This window comes from Mus musculus, chromosome 11, assembly GCF_000001635.26.
Source record: "Mus musculus strain C57BL/6J chromosome 11, GRCm38.p6 C57BL/6J".
Lineage (NCBI taxonomy): Eukaryota > Metazoa > Chordata > Mammalia > Rodentia > Muridae > Mus > Mus musculus.
In genome coordinates, this window is record NC_000077.6 from 35,954,779 (window position 1) to 35,980,760 (window position 25,982).

The window sequence follows — 25,982 nt, forward strand, 5'->3', positions numbered from 1 at the left end:
AGTGTCCACCCACAGACGAGGGAAAACCACAGCGGGATCTGGAGCTCGCCAGTCACGAAAGAGATGGATGTGGTGTATTTCTACATACGCCATGTACCTCGAGCCATCAGCTACATTAGGAGCTTAAGCAGGGACAGAAGCAGAAACCACAAAAGGAAAATCGCTTGCAGTTATCTCCTGTAGGCTCACGCTCAATCTGCCTTCTTACACCGTCCTAAGGAATACAGCCTCCCAAGGTAGGCTTGACCTGCCAATATCAACAACCAAGACAACTCCCGGCAATCCCTCAGTGAGACTCCCTCCTCGATAACTTGGGCTATGTCAAGTTGACAGTTAAGGGTGGCTAGGGCATGTGCTATGCATAGCTGTCATAATTTATCTTTTTTAAGGAAGAGAAGGAGGGAAGAAATGGAGGGAGGAGGTAAAAAGGAGAGGGAGGACAGCAGGCAGGCACACAGGCTTGGACAGCATGGCTCACATGACCTGTGGGCACTCAGGGCTCTGCCAGACATACACTTCTTCCTCCTCCTCCTTTGTCCAGCAGCTTTCCATTACTACAAACATACCTGCTCCTGCTTTACCTAGGCTCCTTTTAACATCTAAATATCCAAGGGTGGCATCTCTATCCCCTCCAGTGTTCTAAGGCACCAGAGTTCCTGATGACCAACAACGATCCCATCTGTCACTCCAGCATCCCATCTAGTTTTCTCCAACACCAGCAAACACGGTCCAAAGTCCCCGCTGGGATCCCATTTGAGCTTGGAGATTTCCAGAAAAGTCTACATGGCAAGAACAGCCAGGGGTGGGTTATCCTTTGGTTGTTATTTAAGGTGGGCCTCCTATCCTAGGGGCCTATGTGTAGGAGACAGGTGGTCCCAATGCAGAGTACAGAGGGAAGCCTGGGAGGTCAGCTCTTCTGCCTACTTGTTTCCTTGTCAGTGATTCATAGAAGTCCAGGACTGGAATGAGGAAGTGGATCCAGGAGTCCACCCCCTGCTGAGAGCCACCAAGCTTGCTCTACCGGATCTTGTCACTTCTTCACATAACTCAGCTATCAGGTATTTATTTGCCCAAGCGGCCCTGTCTTGTCTTGATGAATGTGTCTGTAATTATTAAAGCTCCTTTCTGGGGACTCTGCTCGGGCCACTCTAGCTCTGTTCTGAGAACTCTATGGTATAACTTTGCTACTCTGTTACTTCTAACCTGCCACTGAACCGAGTTAGAGTAAATCTCTCCTAGGCAATCTATATATCTGAGTCTTACTCCCAGCCTGACTGTCATCTCCCTTTGTTTTCTTTCATTTTATTGCAAAGGTTTTTTGTTGTTGTTTGGTTGGGGTTTTTTTTTTTTTGTATTTTGTTTTTTGCATTTTATTGGAGATTGAATCCGGAGCCTTTACACATCTTAAGACAAGTCGTCTAACACTGAGTTACACCCAAACCAATATCCACCTTTAAACTGGAGTATTCTGACTGATGGAGACAGGGTCTTACTATGTAGACCAGGTTGGCCCTCTGTGCTAGGATTAAAAGTGTGCACCATTATGCCCAGTCAGTGTATTTATTTCTAATGGATCACAGACATGAGTAGCTTTAGGTCAGCCTTCTACCCCCTTGTTTTTTATCTGTTTCATCTCTGTCTTGATTCCTTGTGCCTACTTTTCAGCCTTTGAAGAACTTACCCACAATGCATCATTACTACGTCTGCTTTAGTTTTAATGCTCAAATCTCTTTTAGCACAATGAAGAAAGCACGTCTTTTAAAGCTGGGTCCACTGGCAGCCAACTGGAGAGGCTGTGGCAGGTGGCAGGAAGGTTGTAAGTTCAAAGTCAACCTAGACTGCATTGTGAGACTTTGAATCAAAAACAAAGAAAGCAACCCTCCTTGTGTTTCTGGGTCAAGCACGGAGTCAAGCTTGTCTGCCAAGAATTTAACTTTTTTTGTGTGTGTGTGTTGTGGTTCTCCTGGCGATAATTTCTCTCACACTTATACTTCCTTTGAAGATGTCTGCATTTTCACCTCATTTCTCCGAGGACACTGTTTTACAGGACACAGAACTACAGGGTGGCATTCCTTCCCTCCCCTTTCAGCACCTTTGGGATTTCACCCCATCCTTCATTGGCTACCACTGCGACCATCCGACCCTGAGGTCGTCAGCTCGTCTCACTGTTCTCCACTGGCCAGCCCTTCTTGTCTTCCTTCGTGCTGTTTTCCAGACTCCATCAGACTCTCACCCCCTTCCCAGTCTTCACTGGTTTGAATTGATGTGTTCAGGAGTAGGTCTTTGTATAAGGAACCGCCCGTTCTGCTTGGACTCCGCTGTTTCTTGGATCTGGGGGTTGGTATTTTCATTAGCTGTAAAAGCTTCTGGTCTTTATGCATTCATGTCTACATGTAGCACCCCACCCCAAACAGTCCTCTGCATCTCCTTTATGAATGCTAAAACACATTTTTTAAGATTTTGTGTGTGTGTGTGTGTGTGTGTGTGTGTGTGTGTGTGTGTGTGTGTGTGTGGTGGGATGCACCCTGAAAGTCTAGAAGGAGTCTGATCCTCTGGGGCTGGCTAGAGTTACAAGCAGCTGTGAGCTGTGTGGCTTGGATGCTGAGAACCAAACTCTAGTCCTCTATAAGAAGAGCAAGAGGTCTTAATCACTGAGCCAGATCACCAAATTCTAAATACACATTCACCTTCCCTCCCCTCCCCTCCCCTCCCCTGTTTTTTGGAGACAGTGTCTATGTAGCCTTGACTGCTTTATAATGCCCCACAGACCACTAAGGCTCTACCCCTTCCGCAGCTTTCTCCTTATTCTTTTCTGGTCTGACACTTTATCATAGGTGCTCATCCATGCTCTCGGTCTCTCCCCTACAGTATCTAGACTTAAATTCATCTAGCACATTTTCTCTTTCTAATATGGAATTTCTCATCTGGATATTTTATCTCTCTTGACTTTCTGTCCTTGAAATCATCAAGAATTGTCATAGAACGATTGTTATAAAGTCATTTTCAGCTGATTATACCCCGCCTGGCATCACGGTTTCTATTGCCATTCCTGCAAACCCATTACTTCCCCATTATACATTGCACACGCAGAATGTCAACTTGTTGGACTTTAAAGGATATTAAGTTTTGCCTTGGTAGGCAGTTAATTTACTAACTCGTCAGAGTAATTCCAGTGAGGCTTGCTGTTGAACTAAGAAGTGAATTTACGGGTTTAAAAGAATGACAATATAGAATAAAATGGCATAAGGAGCCTGGGTCCCTGAGGACAGCATGGGGCCAGTATCCCAGCCCTAAATGGCTGAGGGTAAGGAGGAAGGGAGGAAATTACAGAAAGGTGTCACTATGGACCTCTGGCTGCCCTTGATCTTCAGATCCCCTGCTGCAATCTGCTGCAATTACAGGTTTATTCTATGGTCTTAATCTTTTTGAAAAAAATATAACAAGAAAGCCAACATCTATCTTGCCAGTGAGCCACTACTATTTGACCTACGCTAAGAGCAGCCAAACACTGTTTCTGCTGAAATTACTAGCATTCACTAAGTAACAAGCAGGCCCTGTGAGACGTTGTTGGGGTTAAATCAATTTATATGACAGACAGGGCTCCCCTTTCTTCAGGCTTATTAACTCAGAAAATGGGGGGGGGGAGCATAGCTTGTAGGCCAAATCTGCCATTACCCATCTCCCCAAAACTACTGCTGAGACACAGCCCCCTCTCTTTATTTGCATACTGCCTTCAGCTGCTTTGATGCACCAGAACTGAATGTTTAAGACAAAGTTGGTGTTGTGCACAAAGCGTCAAAGATGTACAGGCCGGACCTTTATTGAAAGACTCCTCCCAGCCTTCATCCACTGAAACAGTTCTCAGACCTGGCTTCACACTCTTCATCAACACGTGGCTGAAGAAGACCTTTACTGACAGCAGGTATCATATCAGAAATGAAAACACAAGAGCTCCACAGGTAAGAGCACTTCCTGTTCTCCCAGAGGACACGTGGTTGGTTCCTAGCAGCCACAGTAGATGGCTCACAACCCACCTGTAACTCCAGCTCCGGGAGATCTGACCCTTTCTTCCGGTATCCACACATATGTTGCATACACTCACACTCATTCACATACACACACAAAAAGGAGTAAACCTTAAAAACAGGAAACAAACAAAACCTCAAACTTCTAAAAGAACAACAACAAAAGAAAGATACCAACCATATAAAGAAACAAAGAGAAAGAAGGAAGGAAGAAGAGAGAAAAGAAAAGGAAAGGAGAGGAGAGGAGAGGAGAGGAGAGGAAAGAAAGAGAGAGAGAGAGCAAGCAAGCAAGCAATCATTTAAATATATAAATATATTCCCTGGGATACAAGATGTCAGAGTGGGAAAAGCCACTTGAAGCCAGAGGTAACAACCTGAGTTCCATTCCTGGAACACACATACTAGAAGGAGAGAACAGACTGCTGGAGGCTATTCTGTGACTCTACGCATGCTCATTCAAGCACATGCACACATGTACACATGCATGTGTACATACACACATAAACAAACAAACAAACACTTTAACAGATAAACTTTAGGCTGACATGACAAAGAAACAACGTGAGTTATCAGCTGGTTGATACAGAGGAAAACCACTGTCCGAGAGAGCGTGTCTCTTGGACCTTGGCCCTCTTCAGAAGCTCCTGAGAGAGTGACTTTTAAACTGGGCCACAAGAACAAGTGTAACTGGGCAAAGGTGGGGAGGGTGGAAGTTCTGCTTTCCTTTTGTACATCTGTTCCTTGGGCCTTGCTAAGGGTGTCCAATCAGGCTTTAAAGAGGAGACTGGGATGGCTTTCTTCCCTGGCATCTTCCATGGAGGAAGCTGTCACCAGGGTCCTTCTGGTGCTCTGAGAAGTGACCCCAGTGGCAGGACACCAAGTGAGAACTATGAAGAGACTCAGGAGACGTGGCTCGTGAACCAGGACACAAAGCTGATTTTCACACCCTTGGCCATCTGCTTTCCGGCTCGTCATTTGTGTCAATAGCTACTGGCTGAAAGCACAGGGCGGTTGGCTTCCCACGGCACTTTCAAGGTTCCGAGCGGCGGCCAGCTCTACGTACTCACGGCTCAAGAGGGACCCTGGAGACCTCCGTGACTGTGCTCCTGATGTATTGCCCTACCAGCTTCTAACTATCACCTCGCTTGTATCTTCCAAGCAAGGCCTTTACCACCCTTGACAAGGCGGAGAAGAAAATGCCCAGGTGATGGAAGGAAGGCAGAGGCAAGAGAATCTGTGAGCTCCAGGCCAGCCTGGTCTAGAAAGTGAGTTCCAGGATGGCCAGGTCTGTCTGTTATACACAGAGCCCTGTTTCAAAAACTCTCTCTCTCTCTCTCTGAAACTCTCTCTCATGTATATGTATATGTATATGTATATGTATATGTATATGTATATGTATACCATGTCTTCAGTAGCAATATAATAACTAGAAGGCAAAAGTAACCCAGGAGAGCCAGAAACGAGTGTGCAAGCACAATGTGGTATACAGGTCCAAGGGAAATCAGTCAGTCTTTAAAAGGAAGGAAACAGAGATACAGCCTACCACCCGGATGAATCCTGAGGGTAGCGTGCTAGGTAAAACAGCCAGGCCCAGAGACCGATGCATTGAGTCCCTCACACAGCATCCACAGAGAAGTCAAATTCACAGAGGCAGGAGGTAGAACAGTGGCTGCCACGGGCTGTGTGGAGGGAGCACTAGGGAGCTGCCACTTAATGGATGTCCGGTTTTGGAGCTGGTAGGTCAATCCCAGAGCCTCCCAAGTCCTAAGTGGACACTGACTCTGATCACATCCCCTGGCTCCAACCCCAGAGTGACAGATATACAAAATAAAGTATGTCCCCAAGGTGGTCAGTGGAAACAGTTATGTGACAATGGGAATGTCTTCATGCTACACCACGAAAAACCATTTAACTCAGGTGGAGAGATGGCTCAGCGGTTAAGACCACTGACTGCTCTTCCAAAGGTCCTCAGTTCAATTCCCAGCAATAATTAAAAAAAAAAAATTAGTTCAAGGGCTGGGGATGTCGCCCAGAGTGCTTGTCTAGAGTATGGGAGGCAGCATGTCCATCAGGCCTGAAGTCACAGCACTCAGGACCCTGGTAGAGGCAGATCAGAAATTCAAGGTCATTCTCTGCTATTTCATAAGTCTGAGGTCATTCAGTGAACCATGAGACATGATTTTCTTTTCGATATGATAATAACCAAGTTTTGCTTAATGTAAACTATAAATGCTTTTTTTAATTATGGTTAGGATCATACTGAGTAACAACCTAATAAAAAATATAAGGGGGCTGATTCCATTTCTGAACTTTGGGGACCGGGAAAACGCTGTAAACAGACCAAGTACTGTGGACTTCCCGTGGTCTACATGCAAATCCAAGCAGCAAGGAACAGCCCCAGACTTACTGACTCCTACGCCCATCCATCCATCCATCTATTCATTTATACACCCCCCTTTTTTATTGAGATGCGCTGGCCTCAAATTTGTAGTAAGGAGTCCTTCTGCCTCTGCCTCCTAAGTGCTGGAATTAGGGTGTGAGCCACCAGGCCAGGCTTAAACTACAGATTTTAAAAATTCATCTTTTGACAGAGAACAGGAACAAAGCCCAGGCAGCCTGGGGGCATAAAAGCTGGCCTCTGGAGCACAGGGCCTGTGGAGGGGTTCTCATGAGCGGGAGGTTTTCTCATGTCACCTGGCCACTGCTTTGCAAGATAGCCTCTGAATGAAGACAGAGACATCTGAGAGGACCTAGTTGCTGAGCTATTAGCAATAGCAACCAAGCTGTCAACAGCACTGGCCTCTCCTCTCCACGTATCCTGCCTATCTCTCTAGGGAACTGGGACAGCAGGAACATAGGACAGGCAGCCCTACACACACCCTCTGTTCCACACAGTGGGCAAAAAGCAAAGAGGAGGGCATGGGAGGTGGCCTGAGGATGCCCAGGGTCCATCTCTGCCAGCTACACTGCCCACCTCTGGGCCATTCTTGTCCTCAGAGCAGGGTCTGTGGGATCCAGGAATGAAGCAAGAACTTCCTCCAAGACTCCAACTCCAGCCACTGCACCCTGGAGAGTTTAACTAATTCTCTAGCCAGGATGCACAAAGGAACGTTCTGTGAATGGTAGCAAACTTATGAGCCAACAACCTTGAGGAGACAATGCAGTATGAGTAGGGACAGAAACCCCAGCACTCTTGCCAACTTGCTGTGTGACTCTGAAAGTTCCTATACGTCTCTGGCCTCAGCTGCCAGGCCAGCCTGGTCTGAAAGATGAGGACAGAGGAAAAAAAGTAAAGTTTTATATGACCTCAATAAACAACACTACCACCAGCAGACGGTCACCATAGCAACTTACCTTTACCATCAGTATGTTATTTTTTAAATATCAAAGCTTGACTCACCAGCTCCATCTTGAAGCATTCACTCACTGCTGGAGCCCTCAGCAACTCTGAGCCTGTTTAGCCAGTTGCTTTTCAAGGCAGTCCTAAGCCTTCTGCAGAGAGTGGTCCGTTCCCCAACCTGCCAGTCCTGTGGTCACAGCATCAGGCAGAGCCTCCTTAGGTCAGGCCTACCATTTCCAAGTCTCACTGTCTATTATAAGCCAGCTCAGAGGAGGCCCCAGGACAGGTAAGGCAGGTTTGGGGGGGGGTGGGGGATCAAGAAGAAAAAGATGGGAACTTTTATATTTCAGGGCTGGGTGACAGACACCAATCTTGGATCCCAGGAACCTGGCTCTCCCACAACCAGCACAACAGAGACAGCCTGTCTAAGGTACTGGCAGCTTAGTCTGATGTCTGTCGATTGGGTCAACAGTTATTGGGTTCAGGGAACAGCAATGGCAAACCTCTTAGGAAGATCATGCCATTGACCCAGGTGAGGTGGCACACTCCTATAATACCAGTGTTTTGGAGATGGAGGCACAGGAAGATCAGGAGTTCAAGATCAGCCTCACTGCATAGAGCGCCATCTTAAAAAAAATGCACAGGGGCTAGTGATGTAGCTCACTTGTTAGTGTGATTCCCAGCATGCCTGAAGCCTTGCGTTGGATTCCCAGCATTGCACAAGCCCAGCATGGCATGCAGGTGATCCCAGCACCAAGAGAGGGAGAAAAATCAGGAGTTTAATGTCATCTTCAGTACTCATTACAGAGCACTTTGAGACCCTGCCTCAAATACACACATGCACACAAACAATACATGCTCAAGGACATCTCAGCCCCCAACAGGCAAGCGATGTCTCAGTCAGTCTCAGCTTGGGCTCTCCTGGGCTTCGTGCTCACACTGCAGCAGGGGCAGAAGAAGGCAGCCAGCAGCGCTCCTTGCCCTGCTCTGCAGGGCTCCCCACTGAGTGGAGCAGTCTCCATGAAAGCAATGGGGAAGTTTCTCAGTAGAAGAATGCAGATGTGCCCCGCACAAGCAGGCCAAATGGAGCGTCTTCTAGGGAAGGAGAGCACTGGGCATGAGTGATATCTCAAGGCAGCCCTTCTCGAACAGAGCAAGAAGCATATTGAAAACGGATACCCAGGAACTCTGAGATTTTATTCTACCCAGGTCATGTAGTTCTGGGGAGGGGGGGGGGGGAAGGTGGCTTGCACGGGAGTTATTGGGGACCACACTTTGAGAAACCCTGCTTTGAAAAAAATGGAAGGGGGAAAGCTATCTGTGGCTTTGACAGAATATTGGTTTCTTTTCCTGGGATGTTCCCAAAAGGACTTTGGGTAGATTGCTAAAGATTCGTTCTTGGGTCATCTACACAGCCACACACAGATATGAATGAAACACACTAGAAATGAACCCAGGAAGGGTGTCAGCCTCTCTGCTGCAGATTGTCAGGGATTTCTAGGGAGGAGGGGGGCAAGGGGAAGGCCGAGGCAGGGCCTGGCACATTATCTCAGGAATGTGCAGGGGCAAGGTCCTTGCTTACTGCTCAAACACAGTTCACAGCTGAGCACCACCAGGAAGGGCAGTGTCCCAATCTGGAATGGCAAAGGCTCTGGAATCTGGCCACACACCCTTGCCACCTCCATGCTAGGAGAAACCAGCTTGTACTCTCTGCTGCCTGTGGCTAGCTCCCTACCCTCTGGTAAGCCAGCCCAGAGTAGGCGCCACCTTGTAGGGCCCCAGGCTCAGGCTAGGGTTTACATGCAGGCTTCTGGCCGCCGTAATTACTGTCTTCTGTCAGTCCTTCGTTTTGGGGGTGGAGGGTAAAAAGGCCCACAAGTTCCAGCCCAGGAAGCCTGATGGGAACCTTCAAGCCTCCCCATCTTGCTCCTGTCTGTAATCTTGGAAGACTGCAATCCTGCCTCTGTGACCTGTTTGATGCCTTTTTTATCTCCTCAATGTAGCCAACAGTCAGTAAACACAATACTATGGTGAGGGTCCCTCACTGGCCCCCTGTTCCCCAGACAATGAGCTCTGCCATTCTAACCTTTGGCATCCGGCGCTCCCAGTCACCAAGATGTGGCCTCATAGCCTTGCATTTTCTCAGCAGGTGTGAAGCCCTAATCAGGTGAGCCCGGTCGCCCTGCTCCACCCCACCCCGCTTCGATACCTTACCCCACATTAGGCTTTGAGAGTGAACTAAGAAGTTCCTTTCGATAGCGTTTATAGCAGGCTGTAAAAGTGTACTGCTCATGACACCACAGCCATGTGGCAGATCCCAGATCAGAGCTCACAGGAGAGAGGCTTGGGCTGCACACCAAGAAAAGAGGCCACCCAGCCTGGACTGGAGTGCTCCATGTTCCAGCCTGGGCTCACATCCCATGTACTGCTGGGACCTGCTGAAAGTACACCCTGTCTTACACAGCTCATACCTGTCACGGAGTCACCTCATTGTAGCGGAACATAATGTGCGATGAATGTGTCAATTAAACTTCTTTTAAAAATTAAATAAATTAAATAAAATGCAGAGGTTGATTTAGTGGGAATCTCTAAAAAGCTCCAAGGCCATGGTCATGAGCTGGTCTAGAGCTCACGTTCTGAGGGCCAAGAGGAGAGGGTTCATACGAGTGAATAGGAGTTTGCCACAGGGGATGGATGGTCTGGAAGAAAGCAAATGCTCAGATGTGGTAGACCTGTGTCATGAGCTTTAGAACAATTGCTCTCTGGTTCTGGGAAAGAATGCCATACAGATACCCACCGCTGGTGACAACACCCCAGTGAACAGTTGCTAGGGTCAGTACAGGCCTATCCACCATGGAAATCCAGTTCAGGGCCAATCCCTTATCTTTCCAACCAACATCTCTTGTTGCTTGTGTCTGAACTGAGGGTTTGAGGTGAGCTACAGCCTTACACTCAGTTGGGTCACCAGCACAAGAACACTACAGTAGTCTACTAACTACTGATATTTCTGAGTACTTAAGAGGTTACCCAAAGTCACAGGTTCATAAAAGGCAGGTTTATGCATGGGATGCAGGGAGGAGGGCAAAAAGAAGAATAGAGAGATGATGGTACCTCAGTTGCTTTCCCATCTGTCCCAGGTGGGCTGGGGTTGTTGGCTTTGGTTTCTTGAGCTTCCCACCCCAAAGTTCTTATGCAATCTCTCTTTTCTAGGCCCAGTCTTTGTAGGCCACTGTAGCTTTGAACCAGAATGGACCTTTCTGTTCTTTGGTTTTTGTTTGGAGCCCTGGCTGTTCTCAAATTTACTATCTATCTATCTATCTATCTATCTATCTATCTATCTATCTATCTATCTATCTATCTACCTACCTACCTACCTACCTACCTACCTACCTACCTATCTGTTATCTATCTATCTATTATCTATTTATCCATCTATCCATCTATCAATCTACATATCTATTATCTATCTACCTATTATCTATCTACCTATTATCTATCTATCTATCTATCTATCTATCTATCTATCTATCTATCTATCTATCTATCTATCTATCTATCTATCTATCTGAGATGACTTTGAACTTCTGTCCCTCCTGCCCCAACCTCCGAAGGATGGAACTGCAGGAATGTGCACTATCATGTTCATCTTATGGAATGCTGGGAATTGAACCCAGGGCTTCGTGCATGCTAGACAAACACTATTCTAAGTGAGCTCAGCCTCCCTGACTAGAACAGATCTCCTAACTACAGGGAGGCAGGAAAGGATGGTCTCAGGGAGCCAGTGTCCTGAAAGGAGGTGAGGTCCCGGGGGTCATAATGGGGGATAGGGGAACAGCACAATAGTTAAAGCAGAGGATAGGCCAGGTTTCAGAACCGCCCTGACCCACAGAGGCCAGAAGCAGAGGAGCAGTGTTGAGAATTTGGTAACTTCATCTACTTAAGACTAAACTGTGAAGGTGGGGGAGACTTTGTAAAATTAAAGAGAAAAGGACTCCAACTTATCTTCAATAAGATAATTTTCTGAATACGGAAAGCTGGACACCCATAGTTCCCTAATCCAATATCTGAACTGCTCAGAAGTCTGAAAAATCTGAGCATCAACATAACTCGAAAACGGAAGGTTCTACCCTACAGATTCATGCCACATGAGCAAAATTAGTGAAAATAGAAGATAGCCTTCAGCCCCTGCATACAGGTTGTCCACGCAACACTGTGAGTATGACATTTTGACTTGGTCCCCACAACCCCAAGATGTCGCACGATGTGCATGCAAACACACCCAAGCTGGAAGAAACCGGAAATACCTCTGGTTCTCTAGGTGCAAGCATTTATATTTCATACAGAGCCTCCAAGCTTTATGTTATGGGGGGTGTGAGGGGAGAATGCAAGCAGAAATCCAGGTAAAGAAGACATGGGAATTTTACACAGTAGTTTTACAACTTGGCTGTCTTTCTGAAATCATTCCAAACACTAGCTATCTAAGTGTGCTTGGGAAAGCTGAGGAGGTTTGTATGTCCCTTTATTTCTGTGGTGCTAGGGATAAAATCGGGGGCTCCTGAATAAGTAAATGTTCTACCATTGAGCTAGACACCTAACCCAGAAAGAGCATTTATTCATTTGCTTATGCATTTTGTGGGTATGTTTGAGTGTGTATGGTGAGGGGCACATTATGTGTGTGTGTGTGTGTAAGCCAGGGGTCCACACTGGACATCTTCCTTAATCGCTTTCCACTGCCTGTTTTGAGAGAGTCCCTCAGTGAACCTAGAGCTCTCTCATTCAGCTAGATTAGGGAACCTCAGGGATCTCCCTGTCTCTCTCTACCCACACCTGGCTGTTATGTTGGGTACTGAGAACCAAACTTAATGACAGAGCAAGTACTTTACCAAACAAAGCCATCTCCCTAGCCCAAATGAGATTTTAAAAAGACACTCTTTTTTTAAAGTAACAGTTCATACCTGGATGTGGTGGCACACATCTTTGGTCCCAAAGGCTTGGATGGCAGAGGCAGGCTGATCTCTGTGAGTTTGAGGCTAGCCTGGTCTACATGGTGAGATCCAGGAGAGCCAGAGGTACACAGTGAGACTGTGCCTCAAAAAGCAAACAAACAAAAAAGTGATAGCCTTTATCTTTAGTCTCAGCACTTGAGAAGTTGAGGCAACAGTATTGGTAACAGTTTAAGATCAGCCTAGGCTGTAGAGTAAGACTCTGTTTAAAAATACCACTAAAATAACAGTAACACAGGGCTGGAGAGATGGCTCAGTGGCTAAGAGCACTGACTGCTCTTCCAGAGGACCTGAGTTCAATTCCCAGCAACCACATGGTGGCTCACAACCATCTGTAATGGGATCTGATGCCCTCTTCTGGAGTGTCTGAAGACAGAGACTTCTCACATACATAAAATAAATATTAAAAAAAATAATAACACCAACAGTAAAGCCAGCACTATTATTACCTTTTTTTTATAAGTAAGGCAAGCAAGGCTTAGAAAACAAGTACCAGCCAGCTTCCAAGGGGGTGGTCGCACTGGGGTATGATGCAGGAGGAAGACCCGCACTGCACTGTATCCCATGCGAACCTGTAGAATCTGACCAACCACCTGCTTCAACACGTTTGAGACCAAGATAAGACTGGTGTGTGGATCTGCAGCAGCACTCTGCAGGATTGCTGAAATTCTCACATGATACAGGTACGCCGAAAGAGGCCCCTGAGAGCAGGCGGCTAAAGGCTGGGAGATATGAGGCACTCGGATAGGGATGGGCAGAGAGGGAGAATGGAAGGGCCTCCCATTTCCCTGTAAGAATGACCATCGTGAAGCACTGGTGGCACTGCTGGGAGACCAAGAAGCCTCTGGGGTGCAGCGTTTGAACACCGCTGGGGCTGGCACTTTGTTCCAAGAGTCGTGGTAGAGAGGATGGAGGGAAGTGCGCAGGCAGAGGGTGTGGTCCTCCAGGTCTGCATGGGTGATAGGGCAGAGGTATGCAGGCTGAAGGCCTATTCTGGGGTAGAATCTAAGCAGACAGAAGAAAAGGCCATGGGAATCTGAGAGACAAGAAGAGCCTCTGGGATAAGAAGCAGGAAGGGATCATGAGCAGGGCTGTGGGGGAGCCTGGGGGTAAGGCAGCTCTCTTTGGATCTCTCTCATGACTGGTGCAGATCTGCCCCTCTGAGCAGTAGTTATCTAACCTAAGACTGCATCCTAGGGGTGCTTGGGGGTGCTTGGGGGTTCTTTATCCCAGCTTTGAGTCTTCATCTCTCCTCCAGAGATCTGGTCGGGGTTGAATAGCACAGTGAATCTGCATGGAGTCGCTCCAGAATGACGCTCGCCGAGGTCAGCAGATCGATCGTGTGGCCTTGAGAAGAAAAATCTCCTGGCTACAGTCAGGAATACTACTGCTTGTTGCCAATACTGGGCCATGGACTCCCGGCGGTGGTGAAGACAGGCTAGCTAACAAGGCAAAGAGGCGGCTAACATGTGGCTCTTATTTAAACTAAAGAAAAAATAACTTTATACCCTAACCCTGGTAACCCCAACATGGTGTGTTACTTGCTCGTGCACTACCTCTCTCTGTTCTCCCAGTCTGCCTCGTTTTGGTTGATGTGCCACTGTCTTGAGCACCGGTCGGATGTCAGTATGTGCTCAGTGCCTATCAGGAATCACACATATGAAACCCATGGAATGCTCTCTCTCTCTCTTCCTTCTTTCTTTCTTTCCTTCCTTCCTTCCCTCCTTCCTTCCTTCCTTCCTTCCTTCCTTCCTTCCTTCCTTCCTTCCTTCCTTCCTTCCTCCCTCCCTTCCTCCCTTCCTCCCTTCTTTCCTTCCTTCCTATCTATCTAACTTTCTTTTTTTCTTCTTCTCCAGGAAGCGTTTCCTGAGTAGCTCAGGCTGGGCTTGTGATCCTCCTGCCTCAGCCTCCCAAGTGCTGGGATTATAGGTGTGTGCCACCACACTTGGCTTAGAAGTCTTAGTCTCCACTCTACCCAGTGTGTACAAGTGGAAGGTAATCCAAGTATAGCCAGACCATCTTCCGGCTCAGCAAACCCAAGTCCTAGAAGACTCTCTTGACTTCCAGTGAAAACAAACATCCCGAAGGATGCTCCAGCAGCTGAAAAAAAATGCTCCAGACTAAGCCCAGGGGGCTATCCAGGGCCCCGAACCACAGGGAGACTTGGTTCTTGCCAAACAAGGATTGGACCCAAATCACCTGATTAGGCTCCATTAAGCAGAATGGGGTCTCTAAGAAGGCAGAAGTCTCTATCTTGGCTAGAACCTTAAGCCAAGGAATGTGTTACCTGGAGGGATGCTGACAAACCAAGTAGATGCAGAAGAACACACCAACCCTGCATACTGAGAGGCACATCTGCTAAAACAGGAGCAGACCAAGCAGAAAGCCCTAAGTGACTAAGTAGCCATGAAAGGATCACAGCAAGGGAAGGGAGCTCGGGCTAAAATGACCAGAGTCACTATTGCTCTCCTTAACAGCTTAGCTGGGCCTGACCTACAGAATGGGGAAGAACAAGTGAGCTGGTTCAAGCAACAATTTTGCTACTTAGTAGCTTTGCAACCACAGGCAAGTTTTCAGTTCCCTGCTCCCTGATTTCCAGGCATCAGGATTAGAGATGACGAGAGATTTTTGTCTCAGCATTGTTTCTTGGGCAAAGCTGGACGATACAGTCAAAGCACACAGCCCAGAGACTGACACAATGTCAAGTCTTAATAAGCATTAGATAGGAACAGTTCTGGTTAACAAGCTATGATGCGGGGAAGGGGGTTGGGGAGAGTGGAGGTGGAGACACCAGTGGCCACTCTTCAAGGGGCTGGTGGGTGCAGGTAGAATCCCCAGCCAGTCTTTCAGGTGGAAAGGAAGCTGAGCCTAGCCCCAAGGCTGACAACACTAAACAACGTAGGCCATTTGACTTAAAAGCATCCTAAATGCAAAGTGGGTGGGATGTTTTCCCATCCACAGAAGGCAAGGAGCCTTCCATACTTCACACATTGGGAAAACAATACCAAGACAGGTATAGAAGAGGAAAGACCACAAAAAGCAAAGCGCCTGACACCCCCTAGATGCCTGCACCACCATTTCCTGAACCAACTCAGTGCTTCCAAGTAGAATGTATAATGACTTGCTTTGAGATGATGCTCACTGGGTGCCCTTCATGCAGGACTTCCTCCACATAATCTCATCCCAACTCGACTGGAAAGCAGATAGATATTTAACTATAGCTATGATTCTCCAATCTAGCTGCACCCCAGGATCAACTAAGGATTTTTCTATTCTCTTTTTCTTTTGGAGGCGGGGTCTTGCCACTTACCATAGTCTAAACTGGAACGCTCTTGGAGTGACTCTAGACTCTCCCTCCACCTTTCGATCTCTACTTCCTGAGTCATTGGTCCTCAACCTGTGAAGGGTGGTGTCAAATGACCTTTTCACAGTGGTCATCTGAGACCATTGGAAACCACAGATACTTATATTACGATTCATAACAGTAGCAAAATTACAGTTATGGAGTAGTAAAGGAAATAACTTTATGGTTAGGGGTCACCATGACATGAGGGACTGTATTAAAGGGTCGCAGCATTGAGAAGGTTGAAGACCATTGCTCTGAGACCTTCCGATGCCTCCTGAAGGCTGGTGATCAGGGAGTGCTCTGGAAGATAAGCCTCAGGAGGGCAACGACTTCTGTCGTGATATCAATGCTGATTCACCAGTGGAGAATGCAGGCTGGCATAATCCAGGCACGTCGTCCAATAAATATTTGTTAAATGACATCCAGTCAGGGGGAGGAAGGAATTGGACTCAGAGGGCCCCATCACCTCTAGCGGTATTTGCCTAGTTCTGTGAATTTGCATAGTTCCGTACATGCTACGTCACTCACCAACCTATAGTAAATCCCACGAGATTTACTGGAGACTTCGTATTTCACAACCTGCCTTCCCAGCACTCAAACCAGCTCACCACAGCAAGCTCAGGAACACCCTACGGCGGGCACAAAGGTCTCCAGTTTCCAAATCCAGACTTCATACCACCAGCATGGCGTGTCTGTTTTCCTCACATGGGTAACTATTGGCTAGTCTTCCCCAACCATGCATCCAAACCACTACCGAGGGACTTTGCTCTGATCCTCCTCAGCACCGCGAGCACTCCATAAATACCTGTGGAATGAATGGCCAACACCTGGCTGGGTGGGACTGATAAATGCCAGGGGCCCTTCTGCACCTCAAGCTTGCCGAAACCCCCATATTCTCCAGCAGCTAAAGGGAAAGAGATGGAGGGAAGTGACGTGCCCACAAAGCAGTTACAAGAGAATACTCCTTAGCCCCACCATGACAGGCACAAACTCATTACTCCTGCTTCATGTGCACCGTCCTGGTGCCAGCTCACCCGAAAGTCACTCCACTCAAGAAATTCCAAAGAAGGGCTTGCCTCTGATAAGACCCAGGAGGAAAAGTTTATTGATTTATTTATATAGTGAGTGCTGCCAAGATGGTTGGCAAGCACCCATGTCAGCCTGGTTCAAGGGAGCTGTGGCCATTGAGAGACTTTAGCTGGGAAGGAGGAAACAGTGGGGTTAATTCCTCTGCTAAAACAGGTGGATAAATAAGTCTACCTAGTGAGTAATGGCTTCACTTGGAAAGCCTGGTATTAGACAGGGCGCTGTGATCATACACATTAGTAATATCTCTTTCAAACAAACTTTTGGGTGGGCGTGGCGTATTTTACATCTCCCTATTTTACAGTTAAGGAGAAGAAGTCAGTTCAATGTCACTTGTGAGTGGCTATAGTATCCGATGTAACTTGGTGTCCTCCAGTGATCTTTATGAAGTTCAGGGAACCGTGGGATGGGTTGTATTTATGGTGAGCTACAGCCATGCACGTGTTTTCCCCTAAGAGAGACGGAGTATGTACAATGACAGCTATGTCTGTTTCTTTTGCTGTATCTATTTACTAAAGTCCCTTCCCTTTGGTTTCCCTTTCTCTCAGAACTCAAGCTGCATTGGTTCACACTTACAAACCATTCCTGAAGCACACAGAGAAAGGCTCAGGGAGCTTGATAAAGCCACCATCGAGGCAGGGTGGGAAGGTTATTTCCACCATCTCATTCGAGCAGACACCTGACGCCTGGCTCTTGACATCTTATCCCTCCATGTCCTTTGCCAATCATTGGTGAATCCCAGGGATACTCCAATGACTGGCCCAGGGACAGGAGAAGCCAAGGTGTTGGGTGGGGGTGGGGGTGGGGCTGGGGGAGAGACTGCCACCAAACCCTGCCTGGACAACAGCAGGCAGCCGACTGGGGACATTCAGCAGCTGCTGCCTGCCTGGTGTCCCTGCTGCCAGCCAGTGATGAATGGCGGGCTAAGAAAAAAAAAGAAAAAGCCAACAAAGGTGTCCCTAATCTTGACACAGCTTCATTTCCCCCCTCCCTGGCTGACCATTGAGTGAGAATTTAAGCCTCAGTCCCTTTTCTTTGGCAGACATTTGAAACTGAAAGATCCCGTTTCTTCCCAACTGGGAGATGTCACGGGTAGAAGCATCTAGGAGGCACTGGGGGGCGGGGATGGGGGTGGGGGGTGGGGGAGCACGTGACCCTACACACTTGTCCTTTCTTTTTGTTCCCCCCTCCCCACTCTCTCAACACATCTACTCTTCCCAGACCAGCATTTTTATAGAATGCTCTCCTTGCCCAGCTACTGTCTATCCTGTCCTCCCCATCCCACTAAGTTATGTTGGTAAGAGGAGGTTTCCTGTCTAGGGGCTAGAGGCTTAAATGGTTTCTATACAGAGGTAAATTGATTTAAAAAAAAAATCATAGTTTTTCTCTCCCCCTATCACATTCTGAAACAGATTCAAGACAGGGAGAGGCAGCACGGTGTGGCCATCCCATGTGGACTCAGCACAGGTCCAGCTCTTGGTCCTCTCCAGGGGGGGAAGTGCTCCCTCTTCAAAGAGCCATTTGCCAGTGCCAGTTCTTTAAGTGAAGTTGATTCCACTTATCTGGACCTCTGGCTGAGTAAGGGGAGCTGAGAAGGTGCCACATGTCTTCAGCACGCTCTTGACGCTACATGGACAGCCACCAGCTCCAGCCACCAGCCACCAGCCACCAGCCACCAGCCACCAGCCACCAGCCACTAGGTTAGCATGCCCTGAAGATGCCGTCGTCGAATCCTGGCCATACAGGTTACCTCTTGCTCTCACACAGTCAAGCCTGTCTCTCCTTCGGTGCACCTGCACTTGACAAGCCAGCCTTCCTGGTAACTAAGGCAACTTGATTCTCTCTTCAAAAGGGCAGTGTTTCTTTCCCGGCTACCTGGGACCCTGGGGGATTGGAAAATCAGGTCAGTTTGGCTAAGCCCTCTCCTAGAAGGGGGAGGGATAGGGACAGAGAGGAGCTGCCTCCTCATTCTCTGGCTGGCAGATTTGCCCAAGCGACTGGGAATCGACCATGGCCTCACTGTACAACTTTATATCTTCCAGAGACTCTGTCTCCTTCCCTGGTCTCTCATCCTCCTGGCTTCTGTGCCCAGAAGGCACAGAATAGATTCTAAACAATCTCCTAAGCTTGCCACGGGGGCCACCACTGGCTTCTCCAGTGAAGGGACTTTAGCGGCATCTTCCCCTGAGATCAACGCCAGATTTGCTCGTTCTGAGAGTACTCAGTAACTCCAGCCTAACCTGTCAAAGGGTTCATTGTGAGCCTGACATAGATCAAGCTGGAGCAGGCTACTACTAAATAGATAGGGTATTGATTAAGAGGCCTGCTTTGCTGGGTGTTAGTTTTAACTTAACCTTTCTAAGTTTCCCCATCTGAAGACGGACGGGTGATCCTATTGACCTCCCACAGTTGGTGAAAGATCTAAATGAGATCCTGATAAAATGCTGAACCCACAGAGCAGCTTGAAGTTAAGACAACACGTGGTTGCCACTTATTATGGCTTCACGCCTTGGTGGGCTTCCAAACCTCTTTAGTTTCTTGTTTATGTCCAGTGGTGTTTTACAACCCATGTCTTACAACTGACACAAGTTGTTCCCTTGCATAGTGGGTGTTCATGGAATAGGGATGCCACAGTATTATATAGTCCAGGCTAGCCTCAAATGCATTATTCTTTTGCTTTAGCTTCCTGGGTGCTGGGATTACAGGGGTAATCATGTCTAACTAAACTGACGCCTGGATACTGGTAGAAAAGCTCTCAAATAACTGGCATGAAAGTATTAGTGTTGCAAGTGTTTATGTATGGGGTATTAGAAGTGCAAGCGTGAAACACACAGGTTTGGGAAAACTCCCTCCCCAGTTTGACACTCCTCCTTTGACACTCCCACCTAAGCAAGTGTGTCACAACGTAAACTTGGAACGTGACAACAGTCAAAATGTCCCTAAATCCGTGGTAACCGATAAAAAACAGTAATTCTTGTCTGATTGCTAGCCTTTCAGTGTTCCATGCATCACAGATTCCAGAGACACTACACATAAAGGACTTGACACGGGTGAGACTTGCTTGTCTAGCACAGCCAAAAGGGACTACAAACAGCTAGCTCACCAAATCACCATAGCTTAGGAGACTCTGCAACTGGCATTTAGGGAAAAGTTTCCATAAGAGAAAGAAGAGCGACGACCTTTACCCAAGGCTGAAATTGATTTGCTGTGTGACCTTGGCTAAGTCACTTGTCTGAGTTTCAAAAGTGAAATCAGAAGCCTGGATTACATCATCAGAAAGGCCCATTCCAACTGCACAGCTAGGCGGAGACCCAGCCTCTGGTAGACTTAGGAATCTCACAGGTACTTTTCCTAGGAAAATCTGAAGAAGTGACATTTTCCAGTGCATCCTGCATCCAGGCTCTATGCTGGGCAGCCACCCTGCCTGCTTCTGCTTCTTCAGCTCACACAGCCTCCTTTGGTGGTCTATGTGCAACTCCTCGTGCAAAAACAAACAGAAAACAAAAAGGCAAAACCAAGGTGCAGAGAGGATATGGACATTTGGGAAGGTCACTAGAGGCCAAGTGGCAGGCCCACAATTCCAGGACCGAAATACCCACCCCTGTTTCCATTATCCACACTTGCCACCTGGTTGATCATGGCCACAGCAGAATGGCCACAGGTAAGTGAAACTGTTCCTGGCTCAGTTCCATTTCCCAAGGCCAAATTCCTGCCGCAGTGGAGCAGAGGTCCTGAGTCAGCAAGTCAGTGTGGGCTGGAAGCTGAAATGTGAGTTCTACCCCAACACCACTACACCAACCAACCAACTAGTACACAAACAGGAGGGACTGGAGAGGTGGACCAGAGGTCTAGAGCACTGGCTGCTCTTCTAGGGGACCTGGGTTCAATTCCCAGCACCCACATGACAGCTCCTAACTTCTATAACAAAAGTTCTAAGGAAACCAGCACCCTCACACAGACATATACCAAAACACCAATGCACATAAAAATAAAAAAATGAATGTAAAAGTAAATAAATAAATAAATAAATAAAATAGGAAAAACAGGAACTGTTTAGCTTCTGCCTGCCTAACATTCAGATAGTTTTGCAAAAAATTGGGTGACACCACCTGGGGCAGTAGCTCAGCAGTAGAGCATTTGTTTACCAATCCTGAGGCCCAAGGTTCAATTCCCCAATGCTATTAAAAATTAGTAAGTAAATAAAGATCTATGGCTTCACTGAATTTAGTCTCCTAGAAGCTCAGATAATTCAAATCCCAGGGAGGACTTACAGAACTAACCACCCGTGGAAAGCTACCCCTCAGCTGTCCTCCTGAACACAGTAAATGCTCAACTATTATCTGTCCTCCACCATACAGAGGGCTTAGAGAGGGGGACAAGCAGTTTGCAAGTTTCTCCATGGCAGGAGTTATAAACCTAGAGTTCACTGGGCCCAGAAATTATGTGCAGAAGCCCTTGTTTACATGTGGGGAACACTCATGCTCTTCCACTGGACTAAGAGGGCTTAGAGGAAGGCCTTCAACTACTATAGACTTAAGCTCCTACAACAAAAATTATTTCTGAATAGGTTGATAAACATTGGCTGTTTGATGATGGTACGGGAGACAGCTGAGCCCTGAGCTACTAGACTTGTTACTGGACCCCCTCCCCGACCCCAAATGTTCTGAGTTCCCAGGGAGTCCTGCAATATCTCAACACAAAGCCAGGGAGCGGGCTTCAGGAATCTTCCCTGTAGAGCCAGTCTCCATGATCCAGTCTTCCTCAGTGAACAATTGGTGCATTTGTTTTTACATACCACAAAGCTGAACACAGCAGGAGGCTGGCCCTTTACTGGAAGTTCCCAGAAGCACCTATGCTCAGATGCAGAAGGCACCCAGTTCTAAGGGGGCAAGGGGGGGGAATTAGGTATGACCGGCAGTACCTGGTTCTCTAGGGACCTATCCCTCCCCTGATTGGCCTTGACTTGGATAAAGCCTGGGTGCTACTGCAGCCTTTGGCCCAGTGGGCAGGGTCCAAGCTGCCCACTGGACCCTCTCCCGTTGTTGGGACAACCGTCCTCAGGAATTCCAGCCTCCTGGTCTTCGCTGGGTGAAAAGGGGAGAGAGTTGGCAAAGCTGGCTGCTTGGCTGCTCTTCCACCCCCCTGGTGAAAGGGGGAGCTGAAAACTGGATTCTCTACCCCCAGCAGCTCCATGCACAGCACACAAAACAGCTTAGTCCCAGAGGGCGGAATGTGCCAAGACATTCTTTAGGGTTGGTAACCGGAGACACTATTTTGTCCTTGGTGGCTGAGAAATCCCTTTTCCAACTGAAGGACCATTTGACTTACTTCTTTGAAATTCAGGGGAATGGGCAGGCATGGCTGTGATGTGCGCCTCAGATACACACACACTCAAGGAGTGGAATTTTCTTAAATATGTTTCTTTTCATTTGTTTGTTTTACACCATTAACTCGTTACAGAGATGAAACTAACTACTCTGGGGGAATTTACCTCTCCTCCCTCACCCCTCATGTAACCCCGGCAGCTCTTTTAAGCTTTGTTAAATTGACCCAAGCTTATGCTCCCCATCTCTCCCCATCATAACTCCTCTTCTGTCTCAGAAAAAGCTGGGGTACGGAGAGACAGGAAGGTTGAAATCACAGCCCTGGGAGCCTCATGGAGAGCACTCAGCAGACTGCTACCATCACCCACGGAAAGGGAAGCCCTCAAACCTCACCTAGGTTAAGCTACGAGCCCATGCCCACCTTGGCAGGGTTAAAAGGGACAACCTCTAACCAGGCATACAAGAGATTTTAAAGATGGAGAAGCTGTGCCCCCAAACTCTCAAGGCTGGCTGGCCACAAGAGTGATCTGCAGCCCTGACCCCAAGCTCGGGGCTTCATAGAAACTCAGTGCAGGCGGGATGGAGAGGCAGGCAAAAGTAAAGACTGTGCGCAGCTCCGGCAAGCACTGCTATGGCTGTGACATCTCACCAAGGCAGTCTGCTGAACGCAGAGGTTGCTGGGCCTGGCCTGGTGCAGACGGTGATTCATAGTAAGTAGTGTAGGCAACGTAGAGGTGTATCTTTTTAAAGATTCTTTTCTATTGATGGCACTAGAGATTGCTAGTTTCCCATGAGTAAAAATGATAAAAAAAAAAACATTTTTTAATGACTTGGTGTAAAGGCAAGCATTAAGCAACAGTTCAGGTAGCCAGAAAGCCACACATGTGGCACACACCTCTACAACCTGGCATATTATTACCTTCTAGTCAAATCAGTTCTTGGGAAGCTACCCACTTGCCCTCTTCCAAGGGCAACGCATGACTGGCATTTTTTGAGAAGTTTTCTATGTTGTATTATTCTCTCAGATGCTCGGTCATCATCAAGGCTGGCAAAGCAGTGCTCATCCACAAACACAGCACCTTGGCTCACACAGCACCCTGTCTCACACAGCACCCTGGGCTCACACAGCACCCTGGGCTCAGCTGCAGGGACTTATGCTGGAGGACACATAAACTTGAAGTTGTCTGTTCTAAGGGGTAACAAGTTGCCAAGCTTCCCAACACAGTTACAAAGCCCCCTGGAGTACCTCGCTCTGAGAGGCCTGGGGAGAACTAGACAAGATTAGAGGTTAAAAGGCAGAGCACAAGGACAATTTGTAAGTGGAAATAGCCAAACACTAGGAGCAAATCACATCTCTGGGTTCCAGATTTTTCTCTTACGTTTAAACACGGGGAAATAAGCTGGGTAAAGTGGTGCTCACTTTTAATCCCAACCATCTGGAGGCAGAGGCAGGTAGATCTCTGGGCCAGCCAAGGATACCCAGTAAGATCTTATCTTGAAGCAATACACAAACAAACAAGCAAGGGGAAATTGGAGTTGATAGTTGGTGAGATGGCTCGTGGGTTAAGCGGTTTGCCCCTGAGCCTGACCCCTGACTTTGATAAACGGAGGCTGTGAAGTGGAAGGAGCTACTAGACTGTAACAATTGTCCACCCACCTCCATATGCACACACACTGTCAAGCAGGCATACACACCGTTATTAAACACACACAGAGAAAGAGAGGGGGAAGAGGTGGAGTGAGGCATGTGGGAAGGAACTGGGCTTGCGTTTTCTAAAAACTTTCCAACTTTTGGGTCTCACTGTGTAGCCCTGGCTGGCCTGTCTGTCTAGCTTCTGAGTTTCCACTATCACTCCTTCCTTCCCAAGCAAACCATTCATCAGACACAAGGGGAAACTGAGGCCAAAAGATCAAAGCAGCCTGTCTAACACTCTGTAGTACTAGCGCTGAGCAGAGTAGGAACTCAAGAAACGATGAATGAATGAATGAATGAATGAACGAACGAACTCATGAGGAAGTGAACTCATTGCTTCCTACGTTTTTCTTTAACCCTCATCTTGCTATACACCCCATTCTGGATGTCTCAGATCCCCTTCATCTGAACCCCATAAAATGAAAGGCTCAAAAAATTCATCCTGGGTGGCTTTACGTGCACCAAACCCCCAAGGTCACAGACCAAGTGAAAATCTAACATTCCTAGGATACTTTGACCACACTCCTTCTTGGCAAAGGACGACTCCCCTCCTTCCTGGGCAGATGTGGGCCAGGTGTGAGTAACTGAAAGTGGGAAGGAGTCTGGGATGATAAGACTACCTGCCTCAGGAAAAGCTCATGCTACGCACACCCAGCGAGGTGCCCACCAAGGTCAGGATTGTGGAGAAGCCTCTGGCCCCAGAAGGAAGGGAGGAGAGGAGGCTAGGGCAGGCAGGGCTTTGCCAGAGGCCTCTCACCTCTATCTGCATCCTAACAGCTTCCAACTTGCTGTGAGATTCCTGGAGAACCAGTCTCCCTCTTTTGCCCTCCCCCGCGCTCCCTCCCTCCCCTCCCACCTCCGGCTTCCCCAGACTTGCTCCAAAGCTTTTCTCGGCAGCCAACGAAGCACCTGTCAAAAAAGCTGCTTTCTCTTCGCCAGAATGTCCTTCCTCCAGTAGTTTCCCAGCGACCCGTGGGCTCCCTACCACCCCTCCATGCCAGATCACCCCTCCTCAGCCAAGGGAGTTCCCAGGGAAGATTCGCTTCATCTGGTTTTGGTCTTTGCCTTCACCCTGGCCAGACGTCGCTTTCTAAATGAGCCGGGGACCCTGCTAGAGCTTAAGGTCAAAACTCTGGGCAGGTGCTACAAGGGCCTAAGTCCTCCACCTGGGACTGGCTGCCGGCAGTCTGCTTGGCGTCCGCCCCTCTCTGCAGCTCTTCAGAGCTTTGTACTCCTGTACAGCTCAAGGAGGGGTGAGGATGTAGAGGGGGCAAACTAAGACCTGTTAAGAGACACGCAGAGTCCCCCTGCACACTAAGGGCAGGTGCGGCCCAGGCGCGGTGCCGGGTCCGGGTCGGAGCACTCCGGGTCCTACCTGTCCCGCGGGTCGATCCAGCTGGTGGTGCGGTTCCTGTGATCTATGTAGTAGACCTTGCCGTCGAAGTCGCGCGCCTCCTCCCAGCCCTCCGGCAGGGGCAACTCCGGCCGGGGCATCTTCCCGAGCCTGGCCCGCGCTCCCCCATGCAGCTCGCAGCCGCCACGGGGCTCAGCGGCTCGGGCTGGCCGCTTTGGGTCCAGGCGGCCGCCGAGGCAGCATGATCGGGGAGTGGCGCCCACGGATCGGGGGCCCTAACGGGGGCCGGCCGGGGTGGCGCCTCTGTCCATGCGGCCCTGCGGCCCCAGCCCCACGCCGCCCGCCTCTCACGCTGCCATGTGCGCCCGCCGCGGCGCCCAGCCGGCCCGAGTCCGCGGCCAGCCAGCCAGGAGAGCGGCCCGAGCCGCCGCCTGCCTGCCCCTGCCGCTGCGCGCTGCGCTCCACGCCGCCGCCGCCGCCGCCGCCGCCCGCAGCCTCTGCCGGAGCCCCGCCGCGCGCCCCGAGACTTCTGCCTCCGCCAGGTGTGGCTCCGGCGGTGCAGGTAACTGCGCTGCCCCGGAAACGGGAGGCGGAGCGCCGGGCTCCAGGGTTCCCGGGTCTCCTCCCCGCGCCCAGCGCGGCGAGGGCGGGTCCTAGAGCCCGAGACGCGCCCCCTCGTGGGACAGTCCCAATCGCCGACCACCCCGTTCTGCCCCAGGAGGCTAGGCTCTCTCTACGCCAGAGTGTCCGGGCTCTTGGCGCGTGTGGCCCCAAATCTTGACACACCCTGTTTTCTGTGATTGAGAACCAG

At 48.8% G+C, this 25,982-nt stretch overlaps 1 protein-coding gene across 1 annotated transcript in view; it reads right to left on the minus strand.

The window, feature by feature from the left end:
* Wwc1 (WW, C2 and coiled-coil domain containing 1) overlaps positions 1 to 25,749 on the minus strand; it is a 142,129-nt gene extending 116,380 nt beyond the window's left edge. The window contains exon 1 of the mRNA NM_170779.2: positions 25,193 to 25,749. Coding sequence (NP_740749.1) covers positions 25,193 to 25,311 — 119 coding nt within the window. The 5' untranslated portion in view covers positions 25,312 to 25,749. The remainder of the gene's footprint in view (positions 1 to 25,192) is intronic.
* Between the last annotated feature and the right edge of the window lie 233 nt (positions 25,750 to 25,982).